At 45.9% G+C, this 21,941-nt stretch overlaps 1 protein-coding gene and 1 non-coding gene across 14 annotated transcripts in view; both read right to left on the reverse strand.

The window, feature by feature from the left end:
- PIGG (phosphatidylinositol glycan anchor biosynthesis class G (EMM blood group)) overlaps positions 1–21,941 on the reverse strand; it is a 78,253-nt gene that overhangs the window by 27,964 nt on the left and 28,348 nt on the right. For all 13 annotated transcript variants that reach the window (XR_009186841.1, XR_009186844.2, XR_011649760.1 and 10 more), the window contains exons 5-9: positions 20,580–20,721; positions 18,968–19,180; positions 14,384–14,601; positions 13,917–14,198; positions 12,009–12,466 (exon numbers count right to left, since the gene is read on the reverse strand). Coding sequence is in view for 9 of the 13 variants with exons in the window: in XM_071217787.1 (XP_071073888.1) it covers positions 12,009–12,466; positions 13,917–14,198; positions 14,384–14,601; positions 18,968–19,180; positions 20,580–20,721 (1,313 nt within the window). In the remaining 4 variants the exon portion in view is untranslated. The remainder of the gene's footprint in view (positions 1–12,008; positions 12,467–13,916; positions 14,199–14,383; positions 14,602–18,967; positions 19,181–20,579; positions 20,722–21,941) is intronic.
- On the reverse strand, positions 4,051–4,123 carry TRNAK-CUU (transfer RNA lysine (anticodon CUU)). The gene has a single exon. It is a non-coding gene; the product is annotated as a tRNA-Lys (tRNA).

A 21,941-nucleotide genomic window follows, 5' to 3' on the forward strand; every position in this document is an offset into this window, starting at 1 on the left:
GAGAGTATGGGCTATCATGTGGACCATTGACCATGAGGTGCAGAGATGCCCAGAGATATACTTACCAAATGCAATGGATGTGTCATGATGATGGGAGTGAGTGTTGCTGCGGGGGGAGTGGTGGGGTGGGGGTGGTGGGGTTGAATGGGACCTCATATTTTTTGAATGTAATATTTTTACAAAATGAATAAAAAAAAAAAAAGAATCTCAACAAACTCCAAGCAGCATAAACTCAAAGAGATCAACACCAAGACAAATTGCTGAAAGACAAAGACAAAGAAAACTCTTAAAGCAGCACCATGATGAGACAAGTGATTCATCATGTTCAAGGGATCTTCAATAAGATTTCTGGTCAGAAACTGTGAAGTCCAGAAGTTAGTAAGATAACATATTGAGAGTGCTAAGAGGAAAAAACCGTCAAATCAAGAATCCTATATCTCCTAAAACTGTCCTTGAAGAGTGAAGAAGAAATTGAGACATTCCCAGATAAACAAAAGCTAAGGGAGTTTGTTACTAATAAACCCACCCTACAGGAAATGCTAAATGGAGTCCTTCAGACTGAAATGAAAGGACACCAGAGAGTAAGTTGAAGCCCTGAGAAAGAATAAAGAACATTAGTAAAGGTAACTACCTGGGTAAATATAAAAGCCAGTATTATTATAATTTTGGTCTCTACCTTCTTTTTCCCCCTATAGGATGTAAAAATAAATGCATAAATCAATAATTATAAGACTATGTCAACAGGCATATACTATTTTCATATATGTTAATATATAAAATATAAATATATGTTGTATAGGAGAAGTGTAGGAACAGAGTGATTGTATACATTGAAATTAAGTTGGTATTATTCAAACTAGGTTTAGTTTGAGAGGTTAATTGAATCAAAGTGGTAATCTAAAAAAACCCCAACTAAATACAAAAACAGGCAAAAATGGAAAAATTAAGGAACAAATAACATACAGAAAACAACTAAATAGCATAAGTAAGTCCTTTCTTATCAATAATTACTTGAAATGTAAATGGGTTAAACTCTCCAATTAAAAGGCAGATTGGCAAAACTGATAAAAACATGATTTGTCTATATGTTTGTCTCCGAGAGACTCACTTTAAATACAAAGACACAAAAAGGTTGAAATTAAAAGACGGAAAAAGATATTCCATGCAAATACTGAAACAAAAGAGGGCTGAGGTTGTTATATTATTGTTAAACAAAATAGACATTAAAGATAAAAAAAACTTAGAAAAGACAACTAAAGACATTATATGCTGATAAAAGATTCAAACCATCAAGAAGTATATCAATTATAAACATATACAAACCTAAAAACAAAGTTCCAAAATATATGAAGCAAGAACTGAGGAGGTGGGGCAAGATGGCGTCTGAGTAAGTACACCATCGTCATCTCTCTTACAAAGGACCAGATGTGTGGTGAAGGAGTCCTGCAGGAGCAGGCTGTTTCGGGAACCTGCAGGGCGGGAGGTGTCTGGACATCAATCTAGCGAGACTGCAGCAGAATTTGTTCAAAGTAGAACTGTGGGTTTCTAACATGGAACTCGGAAGCTGTGGGAAGGTAAATCCCTTCCCCCTAGGGCTAAGAGCCGCAGCGTTCACTGAGAACTGCTGGTAGTGGGGTGGAGTTTCCAAGCCCCGTGTTCTCAAAACGCATGAACCGCAAGCCTGTGTCCCCTGAACCCACGTTTCACAGACCTACACACCCTGAGTCCACATTCTCCTGGGCCTGTTTCCCAAGCCGAGCACTCCCAGAAATCTGGCATTGCCCTACTCTCCGGGCTGCAGACTAACTCTGGGAGTGGGAGAGTTTAGGTGGGTGGTGCAGGGGCGCCCAGAGAGTGCAGGTTCAATTTTCTGGTCCCCCCCTTTTACTGAGTTTGGAGGAGCATCTCAGCTGACTTGGGGAGAGCTTAGGAAGAGAGGAGAGGTGAATCTGCTGAGACCCTGATTGACCTAAATGACCTGGGATAGGAAAAATGGTCTGGGAGAAGGAGGAATCAGAAAATTAACTAGCCCCCTTGTACACACCGAAGGGAGAGGGACAGTAGGACATGCTTTACAGGCTTCCAATAGCATATTTAGGGTTCCTGGCAAGGGGTAGGTGCTCTCTCAAGAAATTAAGAGACATTATTTTTTCAGGTGAGTTGGTTCACCAGGAACCATTTGAATTTCCTACAGGAGAAGTGAGGAAGGGAGAAAGGGGTCAGACTCCTAAGCAGTTCACTCAATTGCAAAGAGGATTCTTTGCCTGAGGCCTTGTCTGGTCTTTTTTGTTGGTTTGTTTTGTTTTTTCTTCCTCTTTATCCCCCCCATCATCCTTTTTTTTTTCTTTTTTCTCCCTTCTCTTTTTCTTCTTCTTCTTTTCAATATTAGTGCTACAGGCAACATTTCTTATTTGCTGTACTTCCTCATCCTCAATTTTCTCTTTTCTGTGTATACTGATTTTGGTTACCAATGCTATCCCCTTTCCTTTACCTTGTTCTCTCCTCCATCATTTATTATTTCTCCTCCATTCCTACTCTCTGTTTAGCCCCCAATATTTCTCACTTTTTATCTCTAACACCTCTAATCTGTTTTCTATCATTTATTCACTCTTTATATTATTGTCTTTTCTTTTTCCCTCTCTCCTGACCACACTAACCTTTTAATTCATAGTATATTCCTCCCCATATACAGTTTACTATCTCATTATAGGTACTCCACTTTTTTATGGTTATAACTATACACAGCTTAGATGAGTTCAATATCCATTCTCCTAGATCTCACATGGTTCTGCTAACATTCACTATCAATACAACTATTTATTTTTCTTTTCTTACCCCTTTTGCTTTCTCTGGACCTAATATTTTTTTTCAAGGGAACTTAGTCAACAATAAGGAGATAGAATAAGAAGAAAAAAGTAACAAAGAGATGACTTAACATGTACACAAAAACAACAACTAATTAAACCCCAAGGCTAGAATAAGAAGATAATCAACAGAATAAACCCAACAAGATAAAATGATGACTAGACTACAACAAAAAACTACAGACCATACCAATAGTCAGGAAACCATGGCCCAATCCAGTGAACAAACTAAAAACCAGGAAAAGAAGTGGAACATTAAACAAGTAATTAAAGATCTCAAAACATGTATCATGGACTGCGGTCACCCCTCGGGCTGAAGTGTGGTTTGCTGGTCTGGCAGGGGAGCGGCCGTGGTAGGCCTAATTCCAAGCCACTGCCCCCATAATAGGGTGGCTGGCCGGACTCACCGCCACCCCTGAAGGGAGCTCGGCATGGGCGCAGAGTGCCCTCGGGTCTCCCCTTCTCGGCAGCCATGCTTCCACGGCCGCCCCTCCTCCCGGATAGCGCCACACGATGCCTTATGAGGCAACACCCTTCTTCTTCTTTCTCCCTGCGCAGGCACAGGGCGGAAAATTCCAGTCTGCCTTCCCCCCCCCCGCCCCCCCCCCCGACAGCAGCAACAGCCAGGCGCAAGGCGGGAAACTCAAGTCTTCCCTCTACCCCAGCAACAGCAGCCACCAATCCCTAAACCCTGCCATTTCCCCCAGCAACAGCAACAGCCAATCCCTAACCACCACCCCTCCCCCTTCCAGTACCTCCCACCGACCTTTCTCCCCAGTAACTGCTTGCGGCAGCCAATCAGAACACGGCATAACTTTGACCAATCAGCCTTCCCCAGCCCCTATAAAACTGTAGCCACTTCCTCAATAAAGTTGGACCTGCATGTTTACCTCATCTCCGCGGTAGTTCTTCTGCCGTGCGCCCTCCAGTCCTGAGAGCCCCCGACAAGGGCCTGGCCTCCCTTGTCCCCAGTTCGTCGCCTGCTTCTCCGGGCGACCCCTTCGTCGCCGGCTTTGCCGGGCGACCCCGTCAGCAGAACCGCGCAACCCCTGTGAGACTGACCCCTCGTTTGCTGCCGGACCGACCCCTCGTCTGCTGCTGGACCGACCCCTCATCCAAAGCTGGACCGACCCCTCGTCCGCAGCCAGACCCCACCGCCACCGACCGAGCAAGCCGCCGCAGCTGGCGCCCAACGTGGGGCTCGAACCCACGACCCTGAGATTAAGAGTCTCATGCTCTACCAACTGAGCTAGCCGGGCGCCCGAACAGGGACTTGAACCCTGGACCCTCAGACTAAAAACCAGGAAAAGAAGTGGAACATTAAACAAGTAATTAAAGATCTCAAAACATGTATCATGGACCAATTCAATGAAGTGAAGGAAGAGATTAAGCATGTTAAGAAAACACTTGGAGAGCATACAGAAGAAATTGTGATCATGCACAAAAAGATCATGGATAGAATGTGGATCAATGGCACAATCCAAGAAATCAAAAATACATTCTCAGAAAATAACAGCAGATTTGAAGAGGCAGAGGAAAGAATTGGTGATGTGGAAGACAGTACATCTGAAATCAAACAGATAGTAGAATTAATCGATAAAAAGATAGAAAAAATCTAGCAGGGACTTAGGAACCTGAATGGCAATGCAAAACGCAGAAACATACATATTATAGGCATACCGGAAGGAGAAGAGAAGGGAAAGGGGACAGAAGGGGTATTGGAGGAAATAATGGCTGAAAACTTCCCAAACCTATTGAGGGAGATGCACATACATGTCCAGGCAGCAAAAAACACCCCAAATTGCATAAATCCCAACAGGTCTACCCCAAGACATATACTTGTCGAATTATCCAATGCACAAGAAAAAGAAAATACTAAAAGCAGCAAGAGAAAAGAGAACCATCACATACAAGGGAGGCTCTATAAGATTAAGTGCTGATCTCTCATCTGAAACCATGGACGCAAAAAGGCAGTGGTACGACATAGTCAAGGTACTAAAAGAAAAGAATTTCCAACCAAGAATACTCTATCCAGCAAAGCTAGCATTCAAAAATGATGGAGAGTTCAAAATATTCACAGATAAACAGAAACTAAGAGAGTGTGCCAACAAGAAACCTGCCCTTCAGGAAATAATAAAGGGAGTTCTGCAGGAGGAAAGAAAAAAATAGGAGAGAGTTGGAGGAGAGTATAAGAACAACTAAAACTACAAAAAATAGAAAAAAAAAATCAAACAGCATAAGACAAACACAAATCCAAAGAAAATATGGCTAATATAAGTAATTTCTTGAAAGTAATAACACTAAATGTCAATGGATTAAGCTCACCTGTTAAGAGACACAGATTGGAAGACTGGATAAGGAACTATGACCCATCTATATGTTGTCTACAAGAAACTCATCTTAGACTCAGGGATTCAAGGAGATTGAAAGTGAATGGCTGGAAAACAATCTTACAGGCAAACAAAAAACCAAAAAAGGGCAGGAGTGCTGACCACAGTTAAATCTTAGTAAGTGTAAAAGATGAAAATCATATAAAGTATCTTTTTTGGTCACAATGGAAAGAAAGCAGAAATCAGTAACAGAGGGAAAATTGGAAAATTTACAAATATGTGGAAATTAAACAATTCATCCTTAGACAACCAATGGGTCAAAGAAGAAATCAAAGGGGAAATTATAAAGTATCTTGAGATGAATGAAAACAAACATATCCTACCAAAACTTTAGGATGCAGTGAAAGCAGTGTTCAGAGGGAAATTTATAGCTGCATATACAACATTAAACAAGGAGGAAAATCTCAAATTGGTCACCTAACTGTACATCTTAAGGTGCTAGAAAAATAAGCAAACTCAAAACTAGCAGAAGGAAGGAAATAATAAGGATTACAGTAGAAATAAATGAAATAGAGAAACAGAAAAACAACAGAGAAAAATCAATAAAACCAAAAGTTGGTTCTTTGAAAAGATGAATAAACTCATAAACTTTTAGCTAGAATGACTAAGGAAAAAAAAAAAAGAGAAAATACTCAATTTCCTAAAATCAGAAATGAAAGAGGAAACATTACAAATTATACAAAAAAAAAAGATAAGAGAATATTAGCAACAACCACACACTAACAAATTTGATAAAACCTGGATGAAACAGGTAAATTCCTAGAGGCATGAAAACTGCAAAAAATGATTCAAGGAAAAACAAGAGAATCTGAATAGACTTACGTAACAGTTGGGCATTGTTTTGAATTCCAAAAACAGTTACTGGATTGTTTGTAAACTGGTCTGTTGGAGGTATAATTTTTCATTGATTGAATTATGATTAGGACTTTGATTGGGTCACATCAGAAGAGTGGGTGGGGACTCACAGAGAAAACACATGGTAAAGAACAGAGTTGGGAGTTTTGAGCTGGAGCCCAGGAAGTGAACACAGAGGAATAGAGACAGCTCCCTAGACATGCAGAAGCCCCAGGGAGAGAGACAGAGCCATTTGCCTGATAGTCTACAGCTGGCCTTGTGGAGAGAGCACAGCAGCTGAGCCTGGAGAGAAACCAGCCCTGTGAAGATAGGAACCCAGGAAGAGAGGAACCCAGAAAGCCTGAACTCTTGGCAGATGTTGGCAGCCATTTTGCCCCAACATGTGACAATAGACATTGGTGAGGGAAGTAACTTATGCATTATGGCCTGGTACCTGTAAGCTTCTACCCCAAATAAACAGGCTGTATAGAAGCCAACAGAATTCTGGTATTTTGCATCAGCATTCCTTGGCTGACTAATACAACCTATAATAAGGATATAAAATCAGTAGTAAAAAACCTTCCAATAAAGATTACATCACTGGTGAATTCTATCAGTGATTTAAGGAATAACTAACACCAACCCTTCTCAAATGCTTCCAAAAATTTGAAGAGGCAGGAACATATTCTAACTCGTTCTATAAGGCCAGCATTACCCTGATACCAAAGTCTGACTAAGATACTACAAGAAAACCACAAACCAATATCCTTATGAATATAGATGCAAATATTTTCAACAAAATACTAGTCAAGAGATTTCAGCAGCACATTAAGGATTATAAACCACAATCAAATGGAATTTATCCTAGGAATGCAAGGGTGGTTCAACTTATGAAAATCAATATAATACACTACATTAATAGGACAAATGAAAAGAACCACACAATCATCTCAATTATTAATACAGAAAAAGCATTTGACAAAACCCAGCACCATTTCTTATAAGGACACTTGCTTTTGCCACTTCTATTCAAGGTTGTACTGGAATTTCTGGTCAGAGCAAATTTGCAAGAAAAAGAAAAAGAAATAAAAGGCATCCAAATTGGAAAACAAGACATAAAACTATCTCTATTTGCAGATGACATGATGTTATATGTAGAGAACCCTGAAGAAGGCAAAATAATTGCTGGAGCTAATAACTGAATTCAGCAAAGTGAGAGGACATAAAATCATCATGCCAAAACCAGTTTTATTTCTATACACTACCAATAAACAATCTGAAAAGGAAATGAAGAAAACAATGCCATTTACAACAGTGTCAAAAAGAATAAAATATTGAGGAATAAATTTAACCTAGGAAGTGCATGACTTACACACTGAAAACTACAAAGCATTGCTGAAAGAAATTAAAGATGACCTAAATAGATGGAAAGATGTCTCATGTTCCTGCACAAGACATACTACCAAAGCGATATGCAGATTCAACGCAATTCTAAATCCCAAAGGCATTTTTCACACAAATGGAAAAAACCCATCCTAAAGTTCATATAGAATTTCAAAGGACCCAGAATACTAAAACAATCTTACCAGCTAAAGAAGAACAAAGCTGCAGGACTCATATTTCCCCACTTCAAAACTTACTATAAAGCTATAGTAATCAAAACTGTGGTACTGGCATAGGACAGACATACAGATGAAAATAATAGATAGAAGAGTGCAGAAATAAACCTTTGCATATATGATCAGTTAGTTTTTGATGAAGGTGCCAAGACCATTCAATGGGGAAAGAATAGTCTCTTCAACACATGATGATGGGATAGCTGCACGCCTGCCTGTAAAACAATGACCTTCACTACACCACACTCAGAATGGATTAAAGACCTACATTTAAGAACTAAAACTATTAATAAAAAACTCTTAGGAAACACAGTATAAATCTTCATGATCTTGGATTTGGCAATGGTTTCTTAAATATATCAAAAGTACAGACAATGAAAGAAAAATAGATAAACTGGACTTTTAAACATTTGTGCTTCCAAGGTCATAAGAAAGTAAAAATGGCCAATAAGCACATGAAAAGATGCTTAACATCATTAGCAACCAGAGAAATGCAAATCAAAACTGCAATTGACACCATCTCCCACCCACTAGGATGGCTAGGGTTAAAAAAAGTGGAAAATAAGTGTTAATGAGGATGTGGAGGAACTGGAACCGGCGTAAATTGCTGGTGGGAATGTAAAATGGTGCAGCTGCTGTGGAAAAGAGTTTGGTGATTCCTCAAAAAAAGTTAAACACTGAATTACCATATGACCCAGCAATTCCTAGATATATAATACAAAAGAACTGAAAACAGGGATCCAAACGAATACAAGTATGACGATATTCATAGCTGCAAATACTTACAAGAGCCAAAAGGTGGAAACAACCCAAGCGTCCATCAGATGAATGGGAAGAACATCCAGCAATGAAAATAACTGAAGTTCTGATCCACGCTACAACATGGATTAGAAATTTGAAGTGTGCACAGTGAAAGATGATAGACCCAAAAGGACAAGTCCTGTTTGATCCCACTTACGTGAAAATCTAGAATAGGAAACTTCAGACAGAATGTAGATTAGATGTTAGCAAGAATAGAGGGAAGGGAGTTGGTGAGTGAGTGCTTAATGTGTAAAGTTTCCAAGTGGCTGAGCACCTGCCTCCCGTGTATGATTCTGGTACCTAACAAAAACAAACTAACAGAAAAACCAGCTCCTACTGGGGAACAGATGTAGCTGTGGTTGAATGCCTACTTCCCAAGTACAAGGTCTGGGGTCCAATCCCCTAGTACCTCCTAAAAAAAAGGCATTGCAGCAGTTTGATACTGTTTATGAATTCCAAAAATCTATACTGGATTATGTTTTTAAACTGTTTTTTTCCGCTGGGCATATTAGATTATACTGGATTCAGATATTTCATTTTTAGTTGATTAAAAAAAAGGTACAGAGTTTCTATTTGGGTTGATGAAAGATTCTGGAACAGTGGTGATGGTTGCACAACACTGTGAATGTAATTAACACGGCTGAATTGTCTAACTTAAAAACTGTAAGTGGCTATCCAGCTATACTTTTAATTACAATTTTAAATATTGCACATCTAATACACTATTCTATGTTGCTATAGTTCACTATCAAAAGAGAAAAGAACTACAGATGCTGGACATTATATATCCTGCTATAACCCACTGAATGGACTGTGGGAGAGTGTAAATTACAATGTAAACTATAATCCATGCGGTGCAGCACTGCTCCAAAATGTATTCACCAAATGCAATGAATGTGCCACAATGATGAAAGGTTGTTGATGTGGGAGGAGTGGGGAATAGGGGAACCTCCCATATTTTTTAATGTAACATTTTGTGTGATCTATGTATCTTTAAAAATAAAGACCAAGAAAAAAAAAGTAAAAAAATTTAAACAGAAAAAAAAGAACTAGAGAATGTGAGTTGAGAAAATGCAGAAGTTTGAGTTTAGACATCTTTTTTGAAAGAGGAGAGAGACAAGTGTCACTGGATGGAAGTGGGGTCTGCAGAGCAGTTTTACAGACATAGGATGCTCATGCTGCTCCGCAGTGATGGAGACCTGCTGCAGCAGGACTGCAGGGAGGGTTGCAGCCCGCCCCCGGGAGCAGGCGAGGCAGGGCCAGGGCGGGGACCTGGCACACATCTTGGTGCACCAGCCTCTTTTCTGTCAATTGCCCAAAACCCTGAAAATGAGGCCATTACTGTCTTATTTTCACAGGACCCGTGTACTGCTCTGGTGTCCTCCCTCACTCAGGACGCAAGCCTGCCTTGTACCGCTGTGTGCTCTGGGGCAGATATCTAAATCCTCCCTCTGCTTCCTCGTCTCCAAAAGGCACTGATCTGTATCCTGTCTTGAGCGTTGCTGTGAACACAAGATGAGCCGACAACATACTCGGAATTACTACGGTAACCTGTTTTGCAAACAGAGCTAATATGTGACAGGCAACCTCATGTAGCAAGTTTTTTCCACTTTTGAATTCTTTCCTTAGGACAAATTCCCCACAAGAATTATTTCGTCAGAGAAATAATGAATTGTATATGTAGCTTTGATGTATATTTCCAAGTTATCTTCCCAAAGGACAGCCAGCCCACAACCCAGTTGCCCTCACATGTGCACTGAGACAAGCTTTTCATTTACTTTGTGTTTCTACCTTAAGAAATGTAAAATATACCTCGGTATTAAGAAGTGGCTGTGGCTCAATCAGTTGGGCTCCCGTCTACCATATGGGAGGCCCTGGGTTTGTGTCCCAGGGCCTCCTTGTGAAGGCAGGTTCACCTGCATGCTGTGGAGAGCCACCCAGCCCACAAGCGCTGCAGAGAGCTGACTCAGCAAGGTGACACAACAAAAAGGGAAGACAAGTTAAAAAAAAACACAGAAGAGCACGCAGCGAATGGACACAGAGAGCAGCGAATAAGCAAACTGCCAGGGTGGGTGGGGGGAATAAATAAAAATAAATACAGACACACAGAGAGCAGACAGCAAGCAAGCCGTGGGGGGGGCAATAAAAAAATATATACCTTGTTATTGATTTAATTTGAAGTTCCCCAATGACTAGTAAGAGTAAATATTTCCCCTGCCCTTTCCAAATTAACACCCTGTAACGTCCTGTGATTGGCACGTTGGGAATTTTTAACAGAAATCCACTGCAATCAAATGTCCACCTGCAGGGAAGCGGACTTGGCCCAGTGGTTAGGGCGTCCGTGTACTACGTGGGAGGTCCGCAGTTCAAACGCTGGGCCTCCTTGACCCGTGTGGAGCTGGCCCATGCGCAGTGCTGATGCACACAAGGGGTGCTGTGCCACACAGGGGTGTCCCCACATAGGGGAGCCCCACGTGCAAGGAATGCGCCCCACAAGGAGAGCCGCCCAGCGCGAAAGAAAGTGCAGCCTGCCCAGGAATGGCGCTGCACACACGGACAGCTGACGCAAGATGATGCAACAAAAAGAAACACAGATTCTCGTGCTGCTGACAACAACAGAAGTTGATAAAGAAGACAACGCAGCAAAATAAACACAGAACAGACAACCGGGGTGGAGGGGGGGAAGGGGAGAGAATAAATAAATACTAAAAAAAAAAAAAAGTCCACCCGTGTTTGTTACTCTGTATATATTTCTTCCTTTTACTTCAGTTTTCTAAGTTTCTGTTGTCAGTTAATTAAAATTGATAATGTAGTCAAGTCTTGATCTTTCCATTCTAGTCTTCTATTACTTCAACCCTTGAGCTATCCATCCTGTGCTACACTCTGTAGCTAGATTTTCTGGCTCTTTGTATGTCCAGGAGATGGTTTAAGACTTGGCCTACCACACCCCCCTGGCTCCAACCAAGGCACCTCTCCCTTTCAGGGATGGGAAGAGAGAAAAGGAGAGGACAGGGAGGAGAAAAGAGGAAGCCTCCCAGGTGGCAACTGGGATCACTCGACTCGGTGGCTCTTTCACCCTCTGTCCTAGAACCCCCTCTACCTGCAGGGAGTGAGACGCCCCTGCCCGACCCCAGGGAGATGTGCAGGCACGCCCTCTGTGCAGGTCTGGGAGAAGGCAGGCAGAGCGGACAAGGGGGTGGGAGCGCAGGGGCTCGAGGAAGCCCAGAGCGCGGCCACCTGTGGTCCAGAACAAGCAACTCAACCATCACCTAAAAATGCACAGGTTGGGAACACTTATGGTGACTGGGCATAGTAGGCTAGCTTCAAAGGAAATTCACTTTTCAACAACAATTTGTGGGTTATGGTATATTTTTACATTTTTAAAAAAATCTCAAACGTTATTTCTATTCTTAAGTAGATTGAAATCTAGTAAAAGAAGGTTGTGCGAGCGAACCCTCAGCCCTGGAAGTTCTAATTTGAGGTCAGCGGGCCTGCGCTCTCACCTGGTGAGCCAGTGCCCGAGGTCAGGTCGATGGGCCCACTGCACCCCTGTCTGGTTCAGTGACCGCAGCAGCCGACAGCAGGTGAGCACCACCCACGGGCTTGCTAACGCCATCCACTTCTCACAGCCTCTCGGCATTTCCAAGGCAGAGGGGGCCTCGTGCATCCTGCCACACTCTAACCTGGAAGGCCCGTGGTCCCTGAAGGGCAGCACCGATGCGGCACCGTCAAGTCCTGGTTCGGCAGGAGGCGCCTGCTGAAAGCCAGAGTCGCTGCCTAGGAAGTAGTTTCTGTAGACCTCTTGACAGAGAGCCAGACACAGGGTATTGATGAGGAAATACCAGGTTTGGTGCTCCTCCTCTATAAAGCTGCTGGCACCCAAGCTCAGGACGTGGCCCACAGTTCCTGACAAAATAAGAAGGTCTAATTCTGACCACCTTGAACTGGAGTGAGCTGAAGTCTGCAAAGAGAAAAACACATTTTGTAAGTGCTAATCTGAAAATTACATACACCTTGCTGCATGTGCTTCAAGGACTTGCTTGCCAAAAATCATTGTCTGTAACCGACACCTGCTGCCCCACTGCCCAGCACCCATGGCTCTACCTCTGGAGACAGCATCACACTCCTGCCCTGGTGGGACTTCCCCTTCCTCTCTGGAGGTCAGACAAAGGGTGGTCAGCCACCTTGGCTGTCCATCTTCAGCAGAGTGACAGCAACTGTGAATGGCAGGAACCAAGTCACCCCGGCAGGGGTGCTGCTGCCAGGAGGCACTGCCGGCTGTGCTGAACCACTTCTGCTCTGAGTCTGGGCCTCGGGGCCAGTTTCTGTTGCTTGTGACCAAAGAATCCTAACAGATACATTCTCTCAAACCCGACAACCATCTAATTTCTCCATGTAGTTCCCAGAAAGTTCCAGGAAAGTGGTTAATCCTATTGAAACGACAAAGTTGGCATCATGGTACCAACCCTTGAATACTCTTATGTGAAACATTTTGGAGTTAAAGGACTCAGTATTGTCATTTTCTTTTCCAGTAAATATTTATTGTATGCAGCTAGCTATATAGATATTGTGAGCCCAGCTAGGCCCTGAAGAGCCAAACGTGAATTTAGACAGAAACCCTGCTCTGGGGAAGCCCAGTCTTATGGGGAGATGCATATATGCTAGACAAGACAGCACAGTGGGTATGGCATCCCAGACACAGGGGAAAGCATGTCTGCCTTCTCCATGTGGTGGGAAGGTGGGGTGCTGAGCACGTCTTGGAGTTGCTGCACTGGGCACCAGAACCCAGACTCCAGGCCCACTGGGCCCACTCTCCAGCCATCTACCTCTTCCATACTGCCTTGCCACCACCACACAGCTAACAAAATACAGCTCTCAGAGGCTAAGGACAAGGTAAAAGTTGCATTCTAGGAATTTAATGGAAAGCTTCATCCTTGAAGAGTTACACTCTAACAAGGTAGAACAAATCCCCAGGGAGAGGCGTGTGGTGGTGGCAGGGGCAGGCTTCTTTGTGGCCTTCCTGGCGAGTTCAGTGAGCTGGCTCTCTCCTCTTTGAAATGCACTTCCCTTGGCTTGCAGCTGCAACTCTTCTTTTGTGAAAAGGCCTGAATCATACACTTCCCCAGACAGTAGCTGCCAATTCCTACAGCCCACAGCTCTTCACAGGCACCTTTACTGAATCCACAAGAACCCTGTTTCCAACTAAAACATATGTAAGCCAGGACAATGGCTGCTCTGTTGTAAGTGATGCTCAGAACGCACAGTAACTGTGGACTAGACACCAGCATCCAGCGCATCCTGGCCTGGGGTTTCTGAGGCATTCAACCCACTGACAGACCAAAGCTTGGCTGAATCAACGAAGAGCAGCCTGCTCAGAAAGACAAAATCACATTCTCAGGAACTGGCCTTACCTTACTCGGAAGCTTCACAGTGACAGACATCTTTGTAAGAGCAGAAACAACTGCACACAGCAGCAGCGAGATCAGCATCATCACCCCGCCTGCCATCAGCCAAGGCATGCTGCAGAAGTAGCACGAACTCTCGGCCGAGGTGCACACAACAACGTGGACGGCAGAAAGAGCCAGGAACATCAAGTAAAACAGCAGAGAAAATAACGGAGACAGCAGGGGCACCTCCAACTCGGCCTTGCTGCACAGCGCCCCGGGGATGCTGAGCAGAAGCAGGGCAAGAACCTGGAACAGGGAAACCACATGTCCAGAGTGCCGGCTTGGAGGAGGTGCTTAACACTGAACAAACGAGAAGACTCATGTTTCCCCACTTTCAGTACTGCCATGGTATGTATTTTAAACGATGATATTTTGGCTGAGTTACCAAACCAATTTAAAGCTCAGCTGTGCCTCTGACCTGAGAACCCTACCTCCAAAACCATGACCATCCCCACTGCCATTGAGTAGGCGTCGAACTGGGCGATTTGTCTGCTCAGCGAGAGATGCAGGTTCCCCAGAGCGCCCAAGTACTGCCTGAGGACCTTGGCACCCAGGTTGGAAAGCACTTCTGAATAACTTTCTTCCAAGTAGAGTTTGATCCAATTCCCATGCAATCTTTCTGACATTTTAAACTGCTCAAATCCAGGATCTAACAAAAAGAGAAAAAAATTTTATATGTACCACAGATACACACATGTATAATTTCAACACTTAGTAATTCACAGCATACGACAAAGCCTTTGTTTTTAAGAACCGATGGCTAATGAAGATGAACTAACTGCTGCTGTGTAGGTGGGGAACAGAGAGATGAGCAATGTCTGTGATAAAATGGCAAAAGCTGAAAATGCTCATCCATCCATTTAGAGCTTTCCCATGCACCTGCCACCTGCCAGCACCACGTGGCACTAGCCCATGGCAGGACACAAACGTCTGCCCTTGTGGAGCTTCCATTCTACTGAGAAGTACAATAAGCAAGTCCAACAGGTAGAAGCTGGAGGGTCATGCTGTGAGGAAGACAGAGCAGGGCTGTGCTGGAACGTGGGAAGGGCAGGCTCCACATTAACGAGGGTGGTGGTGGTGGTGCTTTTCCAAAAAAGTACATCTGAGCAAAAGGCCTGAAGGTTTCATCTCTAATTTTACATAACTCTTCTCAAAGTTGTCAGTTGAAAAACAAAAATTAAAAAAAGAACACAGAACTTATCATACCACCTCCATATTACCCCAAGTCATATAATGTGCAAATGGCTCCTTTGCAAACACACTTGGCATGCCTCAGAGACCATCTGTAAACACAGGTTGGACAAATCACAAATTAAATTAACTTTGGCCACTGTTTACTCATTTGAAAACAAGTAGATGCTGTGCCAGACCCGGGGCCTGGCCTCAGGAAGCAAGTGTTTTTAGATAAATAGGCACTAGCAGAGGCACCGCCCACGGTGAGGTCTGAGAAAGGCTCTGCTTCACAGGCCACTTTCAGGACATGGGAATACTGGCTGGAGAGGCAATGTGTTCTCCTCAGCTGGCTAAGGCAGGAGAGGGTGTGGATCTCAACGAAGGCCGAGAATTCTGGGAGAAGAAACCAGGTCTCCTTTCTATTCCACGCAATGAGAGAGCACAAGCAGGAAGAAAATGGAGTTCCTTCTCTCCTACGCCAAAGAAACAACAGAATGAAGAGAAGTAATCCCTCTAAAAGAGAGGAGTGGGGAGGAAGGAAGCTGAAGGAGCAGGGGAGGAGGAAGAGGAGGAGAGGGAGGGAGGCAGATGACGGGAGCAGGGGGCAAGGAGGGGGAGGGGGGCATCTTTTTAAATGTCCTGCCTTCAGAGCCCAACTCCTCGCCACCAAGGTGCTTACATGGTGGATTTGTTACTCGGTAAGGATTTGTTGCAGCGTAGAAAGGTTTTAACGCATTTGGACGCTCACTCGTCTCGCTTCCTCCCTGCATGCCCCCTGCTCCCCCTGGCGCTGGCCCTCCCCTTCTCTCACCTGCCTGTTCTCCTTCTATGTCCCTCACCTGGCCTCACCTCCTTACTCCATCTGTTTCTGCTCTCTCTTCACAATTTTCTTCTTCTAATGTACAACCTAAAGAAGTCCTGAAATGCATTACACCAGCAGACGCCGTTTTACAAAGCCCTTGCCCTTGCAGCACTGCACATCTTCACACCGGGCCCCCTTCCCAGATGCTGGCTGGACCCTCTCCCCACCGGAGCCCTCCGCGGCAAGGCACGTGCCTCCAGCTCCTGCGTGTCACGATGGGCCAGCACTGGCCAGCTCACCCGTGCCCGCACCAAGCCAGCACTTGCTGCTCCCATCAAGGCCACCGCGGACGCCCTCCTTCCCTGGCGCCTGCACCAGACTCCTTCTGACAGGCCTGGCCCACGACGGTGGTGCCGGATGTGCCCTTCCTACTCGCTGCAGAGCCACTTGCAAGGGCTCTCAGGTCCACCCAAGGTCCGGCGGCCCAAGTCCCTAAGCGTGGCCCAAACAATTCCAGACCCACCATCGGTTCTGGGACCCAGGCGCTTACCAGGCCTGGCCTGCTCCAGGCACTTCACTCCTCTCGTCTGCCGTAAGGCAGGGACGATGACCAGGCCTGTGCCAGCACAGAGGCAACTGAGGAACAGAGAGGCCAAGGAACTTGCCCATGGTCCCCAGCTGGTGGGTGAAACACTGAGTTCAAACCCGGGTATCTGACTCCAGAGCACCCTCTGCCACGGCTCTCCACGCCTCAACCTCCCACAAATGACAGAGTGTGGGGAGGAGTCGGTCGGGGTGGGGGGATTTCTGCATGTACACTCAAACAAATTCCTGCTGAGCATGACTCTGCCAGGTGCCACGCTAGGTGCAAAGGGTACAACGGTGAGCACGCAGGGTAACTCCTGCTTGGGTGAACTGGTATCCAGCAGGGTTCACACAGATGCAGACACTACACACTGGGGTGAACGCCATGCAGAAAAGCAGAGGGCCCACGAGAAACTTGGGCAGGGGGTAGGGCTGTTTTGGACCTGGAATGGGGGAGGTAAGGAAGGCCCGACCTGTGAGCTGAAAAGGGAAGGCTGCCCAGGAATCAACAGGCAAAGGCCTGGGCAAGGGCATTCTGGCCTGCTTGCACGGGAAAAGGTCCTGAGGTGAGAAAAGTGCCGCGAGCCCAGGGAGGGCGGATGAGACGGGGAGCCCTGCGAGGTGCCCGGGCCTTGGTGCAGACTCTGGAAGGAGTCCCAGTGTCAGACATGTGCCACCTTTTGTTTCAAAAAGTGCAGTTACTGAGAGCACAGACAAGGTGTCCTGGGTGCCAGTGTCCCGGGGCCACCTAAGCTCCTCAACAGGCTCGTTTCCTCGCATCGACACAGTTCTGAATTTCTCCCTGCTATTTCTGAAATACGCAAACAACCCTGTGTTGCTTTTCTTGTTGTCTTTAGGACATGTGTTAACAAAAACAAGAAATATGCAAATACTACCAAGCTAATAAGTTATTTATGGGAAAAAACAAAACAAAAGTAGAAGTGACAGTCTTCCCTGGTATTAACTGAAATGCATTAGCCAGGCCTCCCCCGAGGCGTCCCGCGAAGCCGCCCCTCAGGACAAGGGCTTCAGTGGGTGCTCTCTGCCATGTATCAGCTGGGTACCCCAGATTCCAGACCCGGCAGGGTTTGTCTTCCACAAGAACATCAAGGAGAGCAAACACACAGGGGTTCACTCTGCTTGGCTGGACCCCACTTTAGCAGGAAAACCTGCCAGCACATGAGCTCCTCTAAAGCTGGATTCCCAAACAAACATCGGCTAACCACACTGTCCTCCCCCATCCTGGGTGTGGCACAGCAAGCGCTTCGGAAACACGCCCTGGGGACCTGCATGCTTCTCCCTCCCCAGATGTCCCCTCAGCACCTAGACACCCTCCAACAACGGCCAGGCTGAAAATAAAGACGTCCAGCCCCTCCTAGCCCACTGCTCCTCAGAGCTGTCCAGCTTGCTCTCTCCAGTTCCACTGCTCTCGTCAAACAATCCACAACAGAAACTGCTCCAACTATCACTTCCCAATTCCTCATCTGTTTTATTCAGTGCAACCATTCATGCCCTTCTTCTTGAAATTTACTCCCCCATGCCACAGGCACCATGCCTCGCAAACCTCCCCACCTCAGCAACCCCACTCTCGTGGCTGTTCAGGCTGTAAATCCTGGCACCGACCCCAGTGCCTCCTACATCCAGTGCATCCACGAACCCTGTTTGCGCCGTCTTCAGCACACATCCAGGTGCAGCCGTCTCTTGGATTCCACGCCACCACCTCACCCTTCATGCCAAGTCCGGCAGAAGCCTCCCAGCTCCTCCTTCAGCACAAGGCAGAAGCCTCAACACAGCAACGAGAGGCTCTGCCTGCGACCCTGCAGCTGCCCCATTTAACTCAGAATAAACTGAAAGCTCCTGCACTGGTCCTCAGATCTGCCCTCATCTCCTGCTCCAGCCACTCCAGGTCCCATCTCCTCCTTGCACGTACACGCGCATCCCACTCACTGGGGCACCTGTGCCTGCCGTCTTCTCTGCAACACTCCCTCCCAGATATCGGCTCAGCCTACAAGTCTCTGCTCAAAGGGCAGGCCCTCCCCAACGAACCCCACCCACTCCACTCCCCACTGTTCTCCAGTTTTGCTCTTTTCCTAGGGCTCTTATCACCACCTGAAAGACTTATTGCCCTTTTTTCTCTCGTCTCCCCTTTCTAGAATGTAAATTCCATTAGAGCAGAGCTCTTTGGACTGAACTGTTCTGACTCTTCATAGAAGCTTAGTAACTATTTGTTGAATGAATATCTTTATTAAAGAACTTGATTTGGATAACGGCATCTGTGGGTGTTGCTAATGGTGGGAGGGGTCTAAGAAAAACGGAACACTATCTGCATAACCAGAGTGATGACTGCAAAGAATTCCTATTATCAAATGCACACCACAAAAATACCACCAGGAAAACCCTACCTCAGTGGGAGCATAAAGTCCTAACAGAAGTTGAAAACTATTAATTGGCTTACCTTTCTCATACAGAGGCACATTCTCTTGCAACAACCTGCTAAGCTGCACAGTATTTAAATGTAAAAATCGTAATTGTTCTCTCATTGGCCTTCCTTCTACAATTGGGAATAAAAAACTCCCTATATTGTTCTTTGGAATTGGCAAACCAAGCCCTATTGCTAGTGTGGCTGCCAAATCAGTCTGTTGAACATGCTTTGGATGTCTGACGTCACCTAGAAAAAAGAAAACAGTTTCTTAAGTAACCACTTTCTAGAAAGTGACAAACTGCAGTCATTCTTGAATTTGGTCCACTCTAATTAGTGTAATCACCTATTTCTCCAGACCATTCAGTGTAGATTCAGAGAGAAGAAAAATTACTTATTTTTTTATTTCATTAAATTACTAACCACTCATCATTCTATGTCAAGCACAAGCACAACACCATAGAGAAGCTTATAATCTGTCAGAATGAACTCAATACAGAGCGAGTTATAGAGTGTAAGGGGCAGCAGGTGGCCAGGTGGCCAAGCAGATGCCGAGGGCGGGCAGTTCAAGTACCAGCACCCTCTCCGCATAGGGCTGAGGAAGGGCCTGCTCTGCACACACAGTCTGACACAGAACCTCACAGCGGCCGATTCCCAGCAGCTCCTGAGCAGAAGCAGCCACACTATTGGGGAGAAGGGGAGGAGGCTGGGCTCAGCTATCAACGCCGATAAGCAAAATAAAACCAAACAATGGGAAATGAACCTGCATAAGCGCCTGCAACAGGCTAACGATCGACACAGGACACCCAGGACAGGAGCACTTGGTGGGCAGCACAGACTGCTATAGATGCCAGGTTCCTTCAACAAGTAAATTGCTGGAAAATAAGAGGATGAAGGGGCAATCTGCAGAGTAAAAGAGGAAGTCAGGAAAGCAGACCAGGGAGCAGAAGCCAAGCAGAAAGAGAGTGGTGAGCCCTCACACTCAGGAAGAAACCAGAAGAGTGCCAAGTGCTGGAAGCGGAGCAGTTGGCCATGCCACGGGAAGCTGAAGGGCCGAGTGAGAGGACAGTCAGGCATCCCGCGGCTCAACAGCACCAAGGGAGGGGTGGGTGAGCCCACCTCGAGTAGTGAGTGAAGCACGGATATGGGGAGACCTGGGGCTGAGCAGACAGCGGGGACAGCAGTGAGGCAGGCTGGGGTCGAAGATGGGGCGTGTGCTGATGCTGGCATCTGTCTGGCTGCAGACTGGAAGGTCCTTATAAACCCTGCTCCCACTGGATCCTGGGGCTCGTTGAGGTGCTATTCAAAACAAAGCTTTAAACAATGGATACTTTTCACAAGTTTAGGATCACTTCATGCCTGTGGCCCAGATGTCTCTAAGCTACCTGGAATTTTTATCAACAGTTCCAGAAACCCAAGCCACAACATCCATACAACAAAATTCCTACAAAGAATACTTGCATGTTAAGAATCAGAACAAGGAGTATAAATTCCAAATCCTAACTGTCTCTTGCCCCATTTATTTATATTTGTACACTTATGAAGATATTTCAAATTTATGCAGCTTCCAAAAATGATTATTAAAAATTAAATTCAGACTATGGAAAACAGAAATGTTTCAAAATGTTAAGCATCCCCAGACTCTCACCTGTTTTCCTTTCAAATGCAGAACTGATTAAAACCAGAGGTGTGCTCACTTCTCCTACAGAAGAGGCCCCGTGACTCCCTGTCTCAGACATGCCGTGATCGCCACAGAGAACCAGGACGCTGGGCCACTGTGCCCCTCGCTCCTGGAGGCAAGAGAACACATGTTCTTGAAGAAAACGATTTTAGTTTTACTTCACAAACAGCAGGTCTTTCTAAATGAACTAGACTGTTCTTCCCAAGAGCGGTAAAGAGGGCAAAGGATTAGGGTCAGACAATGTCACAGTGAAAACAAAGCGCTATGACTTCAAAGGCAGAGGGCAGGGGGTGTGGCGGAGCCGAGGGCAGAGGTTCCAGGATGTCCAGCTGCAATACAGAAGCTATTTTGCAGGATTGTTCTGAGGACCAAACTGATAACACATGGAAAAAGCAAAGAGCAGTGCCAAGAAGGCCCAGGAGGCTGCGTACCCTAACCCCCAACCCCCTTGACCCACCCCTGACTCCACTCTGTTTGCTGGACTCTGCCTCGTGGCCCAGAGGCCCCCTGGACCTGCCAGGAAGGCTCTGCCTCCTCCTGCAGCTCAGGGCCACGAGCGCCCTCCCCCTCCACCACCAGCGCCCCTCGCCTCCACCCCTCCCCTTCTCCTGCTCTCCACCAGCGCCCCCCCTCCCCTCCCCCTCCTGCTGCTCTCCACAAGCGCCCCCTACGCAGACCAGGGGCACCATGCCCCCCCTTCCCCCTTCTCCCACTCCCTCCCCTACCCTCCCTCCTTCCCTCCCACACCCTCCTCCTTCCTCCCAGCCTCCCTCCGAGTCTTTGAACATCTCCCTCAGGGCAGGGGCTGCTCCCTCTGCCGGAAGGTTCACCTACAACACTGCAGAATGCAGGGTTCTTGGGAAAAGAGAACCAACAGGAGATACCTGTAATAGTACAAGATCTTATAAAATTGTCTCACTCAACCATGGGGATGCACAAGTCCAAATTCCGTAAGACAGGCTGCAAGCCTGGGGCTCCGATGAAGGTTCTTGATGAGCTCCCAGGAGACTCTGGCTGTCTGAAGTAGATGTGGGAATTCTCTGAGTGCTGAAATCAATTCCCCTTTTAAGGCCGTCAACTGATTGGATGAGAAGGCTCTTATTGTTGAAGACAATCTCCTCAGTTGATTGTAGATGTAATCAGCCACAGCTGCAATCAACTCACTGGTGATTTAAGTCCATGAAATGTCCTTGTATTACAATTAGCCCAGTGCTTGCTTCACCCAACAAATGGGCACCATTACCTGACCAAGTTGACACATTAATCTAGCCATCATAGTCCACCCCTGGTCAACCTGGCAACCATACACTTAACCTTAAACCATATGTA

Source organism: Dasypus novemcinctus, chromosome 1 (genome assembly GCF_030445035.2).
Source record: "Dasypus novemcinctus isolate mDasNov1 chromosome 1, mDasNov1.1.hap2, whole genome shotgun sequence".
In the NCBI taxonomy this organism is placed as follows: Eukaryota; Metazoa; Chordata; class Mammalia; order Cingulata; family Dasypodidae; genus Dasypus; species Dasypus novemcinctus.